We start from the raw sequence: 11,874 nt of genomic DNA, 5'->3' as shown, positions 1-11,874 counted from the left end.
CAACAGGCTCATTACTGTCCACACAGCCAATTTCTGTTACCACACTGGATCCCAGTAAACAAATAAAGATTATTACTGTGGTAATATGAGCACAGTGGATAAATCTCATAAAAATTAAGTTGAAGAGGAGATGTCTCCTCTCACAGATGCTGTTAAAGACGTGCATTCTTCATCCTGACTGCAGACTCACCTGTGAGTGATTGTTGAGGTGAACCGGGACAATAACTCAGCCCAGGAATTAAAGTGCATCCATCTTTGCCTTAACAGACACTTGACATTCAGTCTAATGGGAAGAACTGCCTTCAGACTCTGTCCAGGTAAGCTACAAATGTCTAACACACTTTAACTTCGGTGAACAGGAGACTCACTGATTCTGGTGAAGCAATAAGAAAAAAATCTGTTTATTCCAGTCCTTGTGTGTTTTATTGGCTCTCTTTCTTTCTCTTAATCAAGCTGAAATGGAGAAAGAATAAAAGCACTTACACACCCTTTTCTCTCTTATTCAATTACAGTGATGTACATTGTTTTATATGAGCTTGCATGGTGGATTTTAGCTTTGTTTTGTGTGTTTTTAAATCTATGTTATGTGTTTAAAAAAATCTTTGTGCATCTATAATGTGTTTGTTTTACCTACCTGCAAGAAAACGGTGTTAAAGTTACTTCCCCGGATTATATTTATTGTAGATATGCTAGGTAGATGGTGGTGCAGAAAATGTGCATCAGAACATAAAAACTCATGGATTAAAAGGGTAAAAGTGTTGTCCCCCTTGCAACATGCACTGGAAAATGTGATTATTTTGGCCTATTGCAAGGACTTGTTGTACAACTTAGTACAATTAATTAATTAATTACAGGTAACAAAAAACTGTAAACAACACGTTATTATTACACCTGTATATATCTCGGCGTCTCTTGGGTCACTCTGGAACGACGCTGATTTGTACGGGAGATGACGTAAGCGCGTCCGCAGCCTAGCAGCAGACCTGACGGCGTAAACAAAGCAGACAGCTATAATTGAGCTAACGCTAAGTGACTATTGTTTCGTGGATAAAATACTTACTGTAGCTGCAATAGGTTATATACGAAACCCCGTTTTATTGTAATGGTGAGCACAACTTTCATTCGCACGGTAAAGGACTTACTCATGGGCTGAGGCTGAAACTAAACGGGTTAACAAGGTGTCGTTATCGCTAGCTACATTAGCTCTAGCTAATAACGGGACTCGGATTTTGTAGTTCTGAAAATCGATTTTAACTAACATTTATCGACAACATATGGCAACAACCACTTTGTTTCTCAGCGCTGGTTACGCCGATCATTTTTAAAAAGCTGCTAACGTTGACGCTATCACGAGTTAGCTTGCTATGTAGATAATTTAGGCGATCAGCTGTTTAAACAGGGTTGGCTAGTGGTGTGGCGATTCTGGCTAGATGACCACTTGATTGCAGTCATCTGGCCTCCGACTGCGATGTTTAGCCTGATGGCGAATTGCTGCAACTGGCTGAAACGCTGGCGGGAGCCTGCAAGGTAAGTTAGGGGATGTTACAATGGCAAATCCTTTGATCCTGCTGCCCCTAATCATTCAGCTCAAATCAGTTCGTTTCAGTAGTTTGCAACAGTGAGTCCAGTTTGTAGTCACTGTAATACGACTGGTTTGATGTTTACAGTCAAAGTAGTTTTGTTTTACACAAAATGTTAAAACTGCTACAACTTCTAAATTATCAGGAGAACCTAATCCTTTGTATGAAATCAAGCTCGGATTTGTTTATGATCTTAAATGAATGATGTGCAAGACAGTACATAACAGGGGCTTATTACGGATATGTTTAGTGCTGGAATGATAAGTTGATTAACTAGCTTTTGTCTGTATTATTAAAAGGTAAATAAGTAGCTTCTTTACTATGAGTTGCTGATTTTCTGTTTTTATTTTTACTGTAAATCAAATATCTTTTGTCATTTGAACCTCCTTGGGTTTTGGGAAATTGAGAGGGGGAAAAAAAAAGTGTGTGTGTAAAGTATTTAGAGTTGCCTTGTTGTTTTAAAAGTACTGTACAACTAAATTTGCCTTGCCTATTGTTGGACATTTTATAGCGCAAACAGTTAATCGATTAATCAATAAAATATTAATGTTAGTACTTTATTTCAACCGTCTTGGATTATAAATGGCCCAGTGTCGCTCTTCTGTTCTGGATCACACCTCCTTATTCTCAGTATTTTTTTAGTGTGAAGCAGCAGGACCAACAAAAGGTAATTGGGAGTGCTTAACCCACGTGGTACCTGTGAGGCGTCTGATCCTTTGGACTTAGTCAGAAATCCCCACCTAATCCTGCTGCCAGGTTCAGTGGGTCTCTTCCTTCTGGAGTGTTTGGCTGTGAGGGGTTTGTAGCAGCGTGGACAAAGAGGTCATGGGTTAGCGTAAAGGGGTCCGACACCGTCGCACCTTTTTTGGAGGTTTATAGCAAGCGGCTACCCTGATGAAGGCCAACTGGCTCCAGAGGACGGTTAGATGGATAGTGCGGTTGATGTCTTTTCGGCGGAAGTGTCAAAGTTAAGTATGCATCCAGGAGACGAAGACGGGTTGTGTTTATGTGTCCGATTTTAGATTTATGTACATCTCTTCGTAGGTCTGTGCAGTTTATGTCTCGTGTATATTCAGTGGATAAACTTATTTCCTTTATTTTATATTTTGTGTTTTGGTCCTTTTTCCGGCTGCACAACAACAACAGCTGTTAAGATCACAAGATAAGCATCTGCTGAAAGGGTTTTTTCAAGGTGCTAAATGTCTCACTATTTAAAAAAAAACAAAACATCCTTTTGAAGGTTCTCTTCAAGAATTGGTTCCAGATTCTCCTGTAATATTGTGAGAACTCTATATTTAAATTTATTTTGGTTAGTTGGGGCTAAATGTACTCGTACTGTGATTTAGAGCTGCAACTATTAGTCAATTTATTGATTAGTTGCCACCTATTAAATTTATCTGCAACTATTTGATAGATTAATCGCTTTGAGTACTTTTTTTTTTTTAAAGAAAAAACATCCAAATTCTCTATTTTCAGCTTCAAACATGTCAATATTTTAGTTTCTTTCCTCCTCTGTGACAGTAAACCGAATTTATTTTCATTTATTTATTTTTGTTTATTTCGCATATATATTAAAAAAAAACATCCAACAAGAAAATACAATCAAATAAACAAATCAAAATGATTAAATAATGCAATAATAAATAAATGAATAATAGTTACAGCCAAAGAAATTATTTGAAACTTGTCAATTTCCTTACAGAATATATATTTATATTTAAATATATTTGGGTTGAGGACAAGAAAGACATTCGAAGATGCTACTTTGAGCTTAGGGAAACACTGATCAACATATTTCACAATTTTCTGGACCTAACAACTAATTGATTAATTGACAAAATAATAGACAGATTAATCTATAATGGAAATAATCGTTAGTTGCAGCCCTACTGTGATTATGCCCCTGTTTAGACAGACGGGTTGCTAATGATGGTGCAAATATTGACCTGCTTTCAGAGTTACACTTGACACTTGTCTGGACTATTGAGAAACTTGGTGGCGAAAGTCTTCCCCGCTCTTTACCCATGTTGCTTTTAGAAATACACCATATTTTTAAACATTCATATTGACACCAGAATGCATTTTAAGTCTCAGTATAAATGCATGACCTATGTATACAGAAATGTATGTAGATGTTCAAAACACAGAAAAAAATCTATTTGCATACTTCACAATCGGCCAAATATTATTAGACTAACCATCAGTACTAATATCACCTTGGCTTGTGCTGACTCACTCAGTCCACTGTGCAGATCTGTGATTGAGTTGGGCATTCAGATTATTAATTGGCTTATCTGTGCCCCCAAATGCGTCATGAGAGCTAATGCCAGCTAATGTAGCTCAGAGGCCGAACGTTTGGACGCGGGGCTCCATATTCTGGACCCGACTGATTGATGTCTGTATTTATGTGTACATACTTTTTCCCTTTCTTACCCAACAGGAAAGTGACTCTGGTTATGGTGGGACTGGATAATGCAGGGAAGACAGCCACAGTAAGAGGAATCCAAGGAGGTGAGCACTGTTAATGTAATAAATGTGTATTTTGTGTTTTGCATTTTTCTTCTTTTGAAAATCTTCGTAAATAATAGAAAAGTTGAGTTTGTAAACTGTGTTCTTCTTGTTTACTCTGAATAAACTGCCTCACATACTCTCCCATTTAGTATTTATTATGTATATTTTACATCCTACTGCATGACAGATATGCCTAGCTGCTTTGTATATTTCATCATTGCTGATACATTTTTTAAAACTCATGCAAAATTAGTTTTATTATTAATATGATTTCTGTTTTCAGAGAATCCCCAGGATGTAGCTCCTACAGTGGGGTTTTCCAAGGTTGACCTAAAGCAGGGCAAGTTTGAGGTGACTATCTTTGACCTGGGTGGCGGGAAGAGAATCCGGGGCATATGGAAGAACTACTATTCAGAGTCGCACGGTGTGGTGTTTGTGGTGGACTCCAGCGATGTCCAGAGGATCCAGGAGACACGGGACACCATGGCCGAGGTCCTCCAGCACCCGCGCATCGCAGGGAAACCTGTGCTAGTGTGAGTGCTCCGCCATCCAAGGAAATGATACTGGAAAAGGGTTAAAAAATCATAAAGTTGTATATTTAAAATGCGGTTAAAAACTCACTTGTTAAAGCCCAGAGGGAGAGGTGTAAAGGGTGTGAAGATAATAGAGAAATTGTCTGGCTTTAGTCCAATTGGTGGACTATTACTGGAGGCATATGCTCAGTCATTAATCAGGACATATTTTTCCAGTAATGGAGAGACTGTTCTAATCAACAATCCACAATCAGGGCGGAGTCACATTTCCAGATTTCTAGCCACTGTGCACCTTGCAAAGATTGAGTTTGATAAGTGACCTAGCTACAACCCCTTTACCTTTCTTTTCAAAGTTTTCTTACACAGTACTGTGCAAAAGATTTCCAGGTGTGGAAACAATGCTATAAAGTAAGAATGCTTTCAAAAATAGACGTGTTAATAGATTATATTTATCAATGAACAAAATGCAAAATGAGTGACCAGGAGAAAAATCGACCACACTTTGCCTTCAAAACAGCATCAGTTCTTGTGGGTACACTTGCACATAGTTTTTGAAGGAACTCGACAGGTAGGTTGGCCCAAACATCTTGGAGAGCTACCCACAGTCCTCCTGTGGATTTAAGCAGCCTCAGTTGCTTTCTCTCTCTCCTACTTTAGCTTTGTTTTCAAGACTACAATCTCTGATCTCTTTATTCCTTTCTGCTTCCAGGCTTGCCAACAAACAAGACCAGGAGGGAGCGTTGGCTGAAGCAGACATTATTGAGAACCTGTCGTTAGAGAAGCTTGTTAACGAGAACAAGTGTCTCTGTCAGATCGTAAGTGTTTGTGCACCTGTTGTGGAACGTCATTTCAATGACATTAAGGGCATTTGGTTTATCTGCAGTTTCATCTATATCTATCAATTAAGAGAGAGAGAGAGAGAGAGAGAGAACCAGGCTTGTTTTGGTTTTAGAAGAGTTCATTCTCATTCTGTACCCCAGGGCAGCTTAAGGTATCATGTAGTCTGGTGACTGCTGTCTTGCAAAACCACATGTGTTGCATCTTTCAGCACTGAGAGGTGCTGGTGAAGTCCTACCTCTAAACATATGTTCCTTCCCCAGGAGCCATGCTCGGCAGTTCTGGGCTATGGCAAAAAGGTTGACAAGTCCATCAAGAAGGGCCTGAAGTGGCTCCTCAACAACATCGCCAAGGACTACGAGGCCATTACTGAGCGCGTGCAGAAGGACACGGCCGAGCAGCGTGCTCAGGAGGACCAGGACAAGAAGGAGAGGGCGGAAAGAGTAAGGCGGATACGAGAGGAGAGGTGAGGATATCGAAAAGACAATCGACATACGCGGAAACAGATTCACAAGTTATATAAAGTTTCACTTTGACTGCAAAACTTTGTACCCGCTGTCCTAATCCAGACAGTGGATGCCCCGTTTTGTGGAATTCAGAAAAGTGAAAAACCGATAAGGAAAGAAATTTATGTTTGAAGCAATAAAGGAGAGAGAAGATGGTAAGAGTAGAAGAAATGAACCAGGAAACTAGTGTGCAATCTCCCTGCCTGCATAATACATTCAAAACATTATTTTAACTGTGCTCTGTTACTATGAAGTAACAATAAAAAAATAAATTTATTTAAACAAAAACTCCCACTGAATGGTAGAAATAGTTATTAATCTGACCTCAGATCAGTTTTTCTAAATGTAACTTTATCCTGTTAACATCTTCTGTCCGCAGAGAACGGCAGGAGCGGGAAGAGGCAGAACGTGAGGGCAGGCAGATCCAGGAGGAGGAGCCTGATGATGAAAACATGCACAGCCCCTTCCAACCAATCAGCAACGCGATATCTGAGGTGTGTGTGTGTGTGTGTGTCTAACAGTTGTGTACAAACACCACAGGATAGTTGAAGACTTCCAGGTGTATTATAGTCCAAAGAGCTCAGGAAAGATTTTGGTGTGTCCCTTTCAGAGCGAGGATAAAGAAAAGGAGAAGACGATGCAGGAGGCCCGAGCCAACAGCCCGAAGACAAACGATGATCAAGAGGAAGAGGAGGATGAGGACGACAACGATGAAGAGCCAGATGACACTAGACAAACAGCAGGAAATGCCAGTTCAGGTGAGCAATAAATCTTTGAAACGACTTCAAACCTCTACATTTCTGAACGTTAAATGTGCTTTCTACCAGAATGGATGGTGAGGCGGAGCTTGTAGATACATAGAAAGCAAGCTATTAAATCTGTTTTCGCTTTGAAAGCCAATGATTAAACAAACGCCTGGAGACTGCAGTATATATTTGAAAGAGATATCCAGTCAAATTAAGCAACTGTCTGAAATATATCTTTTTCTTCACTCAGCTCAGAGTACTGAATATCTCATGGACAAAGATAATTAAGCTTTATGAATAAAGGGACAAAAAAAGATGGCAGTGGGCAACAATTAAAAATGGTCTACTCTAGTGATGAAAGTACTTCGATGATTCTTGGCTTACTTAAGAAAATATTATTCTTCTTGTCGCAAATCCTGGTTAACATTTCTTTTATTAAACGTTTCTGTACGGACAGCCACAACAGGCGAGCAAGACAAGAAGAAGACGACGAGGAAGCTGCACCTGAAGAGGAAGCACAGGGTGGACCCGCTGAGGACCGAGGACGGGCCAACACAGAGCCCCACCCCTCCACCTCCTCCAGGTCAGTCTGTGCATCATCATGAGCTGCCGTCATATGGCGTTTTCCCACATGCTCGATCCTGGCGACTAGAGAGGAGTCCTTTTAAAGTACTTTTGTCACTTCCTAGTTCCAAATATCAGCTTAATGTAGCAGTTTGCTGGTCGAATCCGATCTGTGTTTAGTTACAGCTAATGCAAACTAAACACTTCCTCCTGGTGATCTTACATTGAAAGTTTTTCACCCGTGAACCAGCATGAAGCAACTATTGAAAACACCTACTGTACATATTTGCTTGGTTATCTGCTGTTCTTAAATAAAAACTGGCAGACACATTTGCCGCTATTTGGTCAGCTGATCCAGTTTTAGATATTCTAGTGAGGAACAGGACGTTCAGAAAGATAACCACAGTGAGCTGTCATATGAAGAGCTACAAGCAACAGGCTCTTCTGTGGTTTGTGCAAACAAAAACACCGCCAACACGTCGCCAACACGTTGGCAACATGTTTTTATCTTGCTGTGCTGTCCTTTAAAAAAAACACTTGCCCTGTGTCACAGCTGCTCATGGCTCAACTTGAAGCAAGCATCCTCACCCCATATCAAAAACCTCAATAGAGCACTTTGACAGCTGGTGATGAAATTGCAGGACAGGGACTGAGTGATGAAGGGAAGGTGCTTTAGTTGTTGAACTGCTTGATCGTGACTTCTGATAATTCTTTGATAAAATGAAGCAAGTGTCACTGCCTAGCTATAGATTGTCAAATGCACTGTACCGTTGTCATTGTTGTTAATCCTCCTCCGATCTGTTAAGGGGTCAGATCAACCAGATCCAGAGAAGGAGCATGAGGATCATTTCTGTCTTTCTGATCAGTGTTTCTTTATTTTTTATTTCTATAGTGGGATGGGCCACACCCAAAGTTTCTAGGCTGCCAAAACTAGAGCCACTCGGGGACTCGAGACATTCTGGTAAAGCTGCCTGTAAAGTCCGACTGTTCTTCATCACTCACTGTTAACTGCTTTTTCATTTCATGTGTAGCTTCCTTTTTTGTTACGAAGCCACATCAGCCATTCACTTTCTCACTAACCCTGGCCTTTGTGTGGATTTAACATTTTACCAACTGTCCTGACACCGACTCGGTGTTTCCTGTGCAGCAACACGTTGGATGTAATTTAGTTTCGGAAATTTTCCTTTGTAGTTTTATCATAAAAAATAAAAATACATAATTGCACTAGGTTAGGTTTTCAAAAGGAGAAAGTCTGGTGGGTTTGTTTGTTTCACAGCAGCAGTGGTAAATTACTCTGTGTGGTGTTGCAGAGGAAACGCTGAACTCTGTCTGCCTTACGATGTGTGTTGACTCTTAATTGGGATCCCAGACCCACATCCCTGTCTCTCTCTCCTCCCGCATCTCACCAAGCATATGCTTGAATGTGTGTGGATCCTTCATGGTGGCAGACATCTTAATCAACTCAAAGGCTTGTCTGTGTATTTATTCACATTTCCCCCACCCCCTCACAGTCTACATATCCCATCTACCCCTGTGCAACAACTGCCATGGCTAATGTCTTTCTCTTTTTCCTTGTATTGTAGTGTTTTCATTTCAGGACTCGATGGATATAGTTTAATAACATAGTCAACCTTTTTGTTTTTTTTTTTTATCCATCCCCTCCACAGAATTTTACAAGAAGCCTCTCCCGCCTCTTGCGAACAGGCCGCGGCCTAACGGTGACGCTCATGACATCATTTTTTAACCTCCTCCAATCACAGCTCTCCCCCTTTTTTATTTTCTTTTATTTTGCTTTGTGTCTCAAGCGAGCGGTGTGTAGACAACCAAGCACAGAGACACTGCAGACAAGACGGACGACTCCTGCCACGGGAGCCGGTGAGCGCTGAAGTGCGACGGACACGGAACCCTGGCGCAACATGGAAAATGAAGTCCTGCTCAGAAGCTGTTGTATGGTTTCACAAGCTGACACAACTCAGTGTGAAGCGCCGAACCTGTATGAACTGATTTTATGTCAGGTTCTTTCTTCACTCGACGTAAGCATGTTTGGTGCGGAACTTTTTCCTCAACTGTAGACTGAAACTTTATTTTTTATTGTTGATATCAGTGTTAGACAGCGTGGACCCCATTTGTCCAGCTGAGATGCTTTTAATTGACAAAGAATGTAAATATGTCCGCTATAACCTTTTTATATATGTTTATCTGTTACTGAATAATGGATTTGTATACACGGCGCCATTAAAAATGATCATATTTTAGTTATTTACTTTTGCACCTTTGGTTTTGTAGTGTAAACAAAGGTGTATATGATATTGGGGGATGAACCTGAATATAGAGGTCTTAAGTTTTTGTTTTTTTCCACAGCTGAGTGTTTTAAACGCCATCTTTTTCAAGTCAGAAACACTTCCCTTTTTTATTAGTTATGTGAAATGAGGACGAGTCACAGCTTGCAAGTGGAAGTAGAGCAAATCGTCCTCACAGGTGAAATGTGTGTCACTTGCTACACTACACTGTACTGTAAATGGATGTTACACTAAATCATGATTGTTAATTGGTCAGTTTTACATACTGCAAAGTTTTTATGGCTTTGAAAAGAAAATCTGTAATAGCGAAAAATCTTTTGTCTCTTGGCAGCAGCATCATAAAGGATCTTGTATTTTTATTTATTGTTAAAATTTAAACATATGAAAATTTATTTGTCTACAGGGCTAAAGATTTTTTTTTTTTACTCATTCTGCTGTTTACACTGTGTATCTGTTTTTAAAGTGATATTTCTCCTGAGGCAGGAATCAGCCTCAGACTTGCTGCCTCTCAGGTGGCCCTGACGTGTGAGCCAGCACAGTTGTTCCGGCTTTTCTGCCTCCTGTCTTCTGCACCCATTCTCACTTTGAAAATAGCTAAAATTGTGTCTCATGAAGCACAGACACAAATCTGAAAAAAACAAACAAAAAAACTTGGAACGATTCATCGCCCCAGTTAAGTTTCTGTGTGTTGGAAGAGTTTGCAGCGGGACGATGAGGGAGGAGAAAGTAACACTACCCCGACACCTGGAACAGCCAATACTGGGTCAGAGCACATGAGAATATGTGTAGCAAAAGTAAGCACATGAAATATCACTTTAAAACTACAATATTTCAAATCTACAGTACAACGCTCTTGTTAATGAGCTAGATGTTTGAGGAAATATTTTTTCTACCCAGTTTGAATTTTATAACTGCACAATTAAAGATGTTTTAAATATATCCTCTTGGTTGATTAAGATTCCATTTGTGTTTGTTTTTCTGTTTGCAGTATTTCTATATTATGAGCAGCTGCCACTAGATTGGAAATGTTGTGTCTGTTGCTCTGGAGTGTTTTATTTTTGGCTCAACATGAACATAAGTTCATCACCCAGCACCTGCTTCGCAAACACCTGTCCTGTTTGTCACTGCTGATATTTAGGGCCCGAGCACGACCATGCGAGGTCCCTATTGTATTTGTAAAGATGATATTTTTTTAGGGCCCGAGCACGACCGTGCGAGGTCCCTATTGAATTTGTAAAGATTATTAGGGCCCGAGCACGACCGTGTGAGGTCCCTATTGAATTTGCTAAGATTTTTTTTTTTTGTCTTTTTTTCTGCAAAGTAAGCTCCATTTTGGGGACCTGAGCATACACGAAAACTCACCAAACTTTGCACACATGTCAGAACTGGTGAAAAATTTCGTATTTTATGGGTTTCGCGCATGGGCGTGGCAAAATGACTCGCTAGCGTCAACCTACATGCACAAAATTTTCTGGGCACCTGCACAAAAAAGTCTCTTGGAGCCATAGCCTAAACCCAACAGGAAGTCGGCCATTTTGAATTTTACGGCCATTTTTGGATGATTGACACACTCCGTACTTTAACGAACTCCTGATAGGGATTTAGTCCGACCGACCTCAAATTTCTGCTGTGCCTTCTAAAGGCATTGAAGATGAAAAGTTGTGCTATTTGCGAGTTTTCGTCCGTGGCGTGGCGTCAAAGATCAACTCTTCGCCATGACACAGGAAGTTGTTGTAACTTCAGTGTACATGCTCACATCTGAACCAAACTTTACGTGCTTGATAACTCTCCCACCCCGCTATGGAGGACCGATCCTGACACAGTCAGAAATAAATACAGAAATAAATAAATGCTCAATAAATAAATAAGCATCCAATTAAATACACAAAAAAATAAAGTAAATAAATAAATGTAGGTAGTAATTAAATTATACAAGGAGACATAAATGTATATATTTTAATTAGTGCCTTTACTTATTCACCTTTGTTATAATTACCTTATTTATTTATTCTCCGTTATAATCTTCAACTTTATTTATTACTAATTAGGGCCCGAGCACGACCGTGCGAGGTCCCTATTGAATTTGCTCGGATTATTAGGGCCCGAGCACGACCGTGTGAGGTCCCTATTGAATTTGCTCGAATTATATTTAGGGCCCGAGCACGACCGTGCGAGGTTGCTATTGATTTTGCTCGGATTATTTTTTTCTGCAAAGTAGGCCCAAATGACATGGCCTAAACATACTCGAAAACTCACCAAAATTTGCAAACATGTCAGAACCGGTGAAAAATTTCGTA

General features: G+C 40.1%; 1 protein-coding gene across 6 annotated transcripts; it reads left to right on the top strand.

The window, feature by feature from the left end:
• Positions 1–272: 272 nt before the first annotated feature.
• Positions 273–10,516, top strand: arl13b (ADP-ribosylation factor-like 13b). 6 transcript variants are annotated; one of them, XM_046059698.1, is made up of 11 exons: positions 2,309–2,548; positions 4,021–4,091; positions 4,375–4,624; positions 5,334–5,439; positions 5,725–5,927; positions 6,347–6,461; positions 6,578–6,725; positions 7,171–7,296; positions 8,170–8,238; positions 8,945–8,995; positions 9,083–10,516. In XM_046059698.1, the coding sequence occupies exons 1-11, from the start codon at positions 2,475–2,477 to the stop codon at positions 9,094–9,096; spliced, it is 1,227 nt and encodes a 408-aa protein (XP_045915654.1). In that variant the 5' UTR covers positions 2,309–2,474; the 3' UTR covers positions 9,097–10,516. The 6 variants fall into 6 exon arrangements, with proteins under 6 accessions (XP_045915675.1, XP_045915662.1, XP_045915654.1 ...); XM_046059719.1 differs by lacking the exon at positions 2,309–2,548 and adding an exon at positions 273–317 and having other exon boundaries at positions 8,945–10,516; XM_046059706.1 differs by lacking the exon at positions 2,309–2,548 and adding an exon at positions 920–1,527 and having other exon boundaries at positions 8,945–10,516.
• The last annotated feature ends 1,358 nt before the right edge of the window (positions 10,517–11,874 follow it).

The sequence above is a fragment of the Micropterus dolomieu genome, linkage group LG01 (genome assembly GCF_021292245.1).
Source record: "Micropterus dolomieu isolate WLL.071019.BEF.003 ecotype Adirondacks linkage group LG01, ASM2129224v1, whole genome shotgun sequence".
NCBI classification, from domain to species: Eukaryota; Metazoa; Chordata; class Actinopteri; order Centrarchiformes; family Centrarchidae; genus Micropterus; species Micropterus dolomieu.
This window is presented reverse-complemented; position numbering and strand designations above follow the sequence as displayed.

What these genes read in the sequence shown, in the direction of transcription:
- arl13b (XM_046059689.1), top strand. Translation starts at nt 2,475, where the DNA reads ATGAAGGCCAACTGGCTCCAGAGGACGGTTAGATGGATAGTGCGGTTG. An exon ending in GCAGGGAAACCTGTGCTAGT is followed by an intron (nt 4,625 to 5,333) that starts GTGAGTGCTCCG and finishes TTCTGCTTCCAG; the next exon opens with GCTTGCCAACAAACAAGACC. An exon ending in AGCAGGAAATGCCAGTTCAG is followed by an intron (nt 6,726 to 7,170) that starts GTGAGCAATAAA and finishes CTGTACGGACAG; the next exon opens with CCACAACAGGCGAGCAAGAC.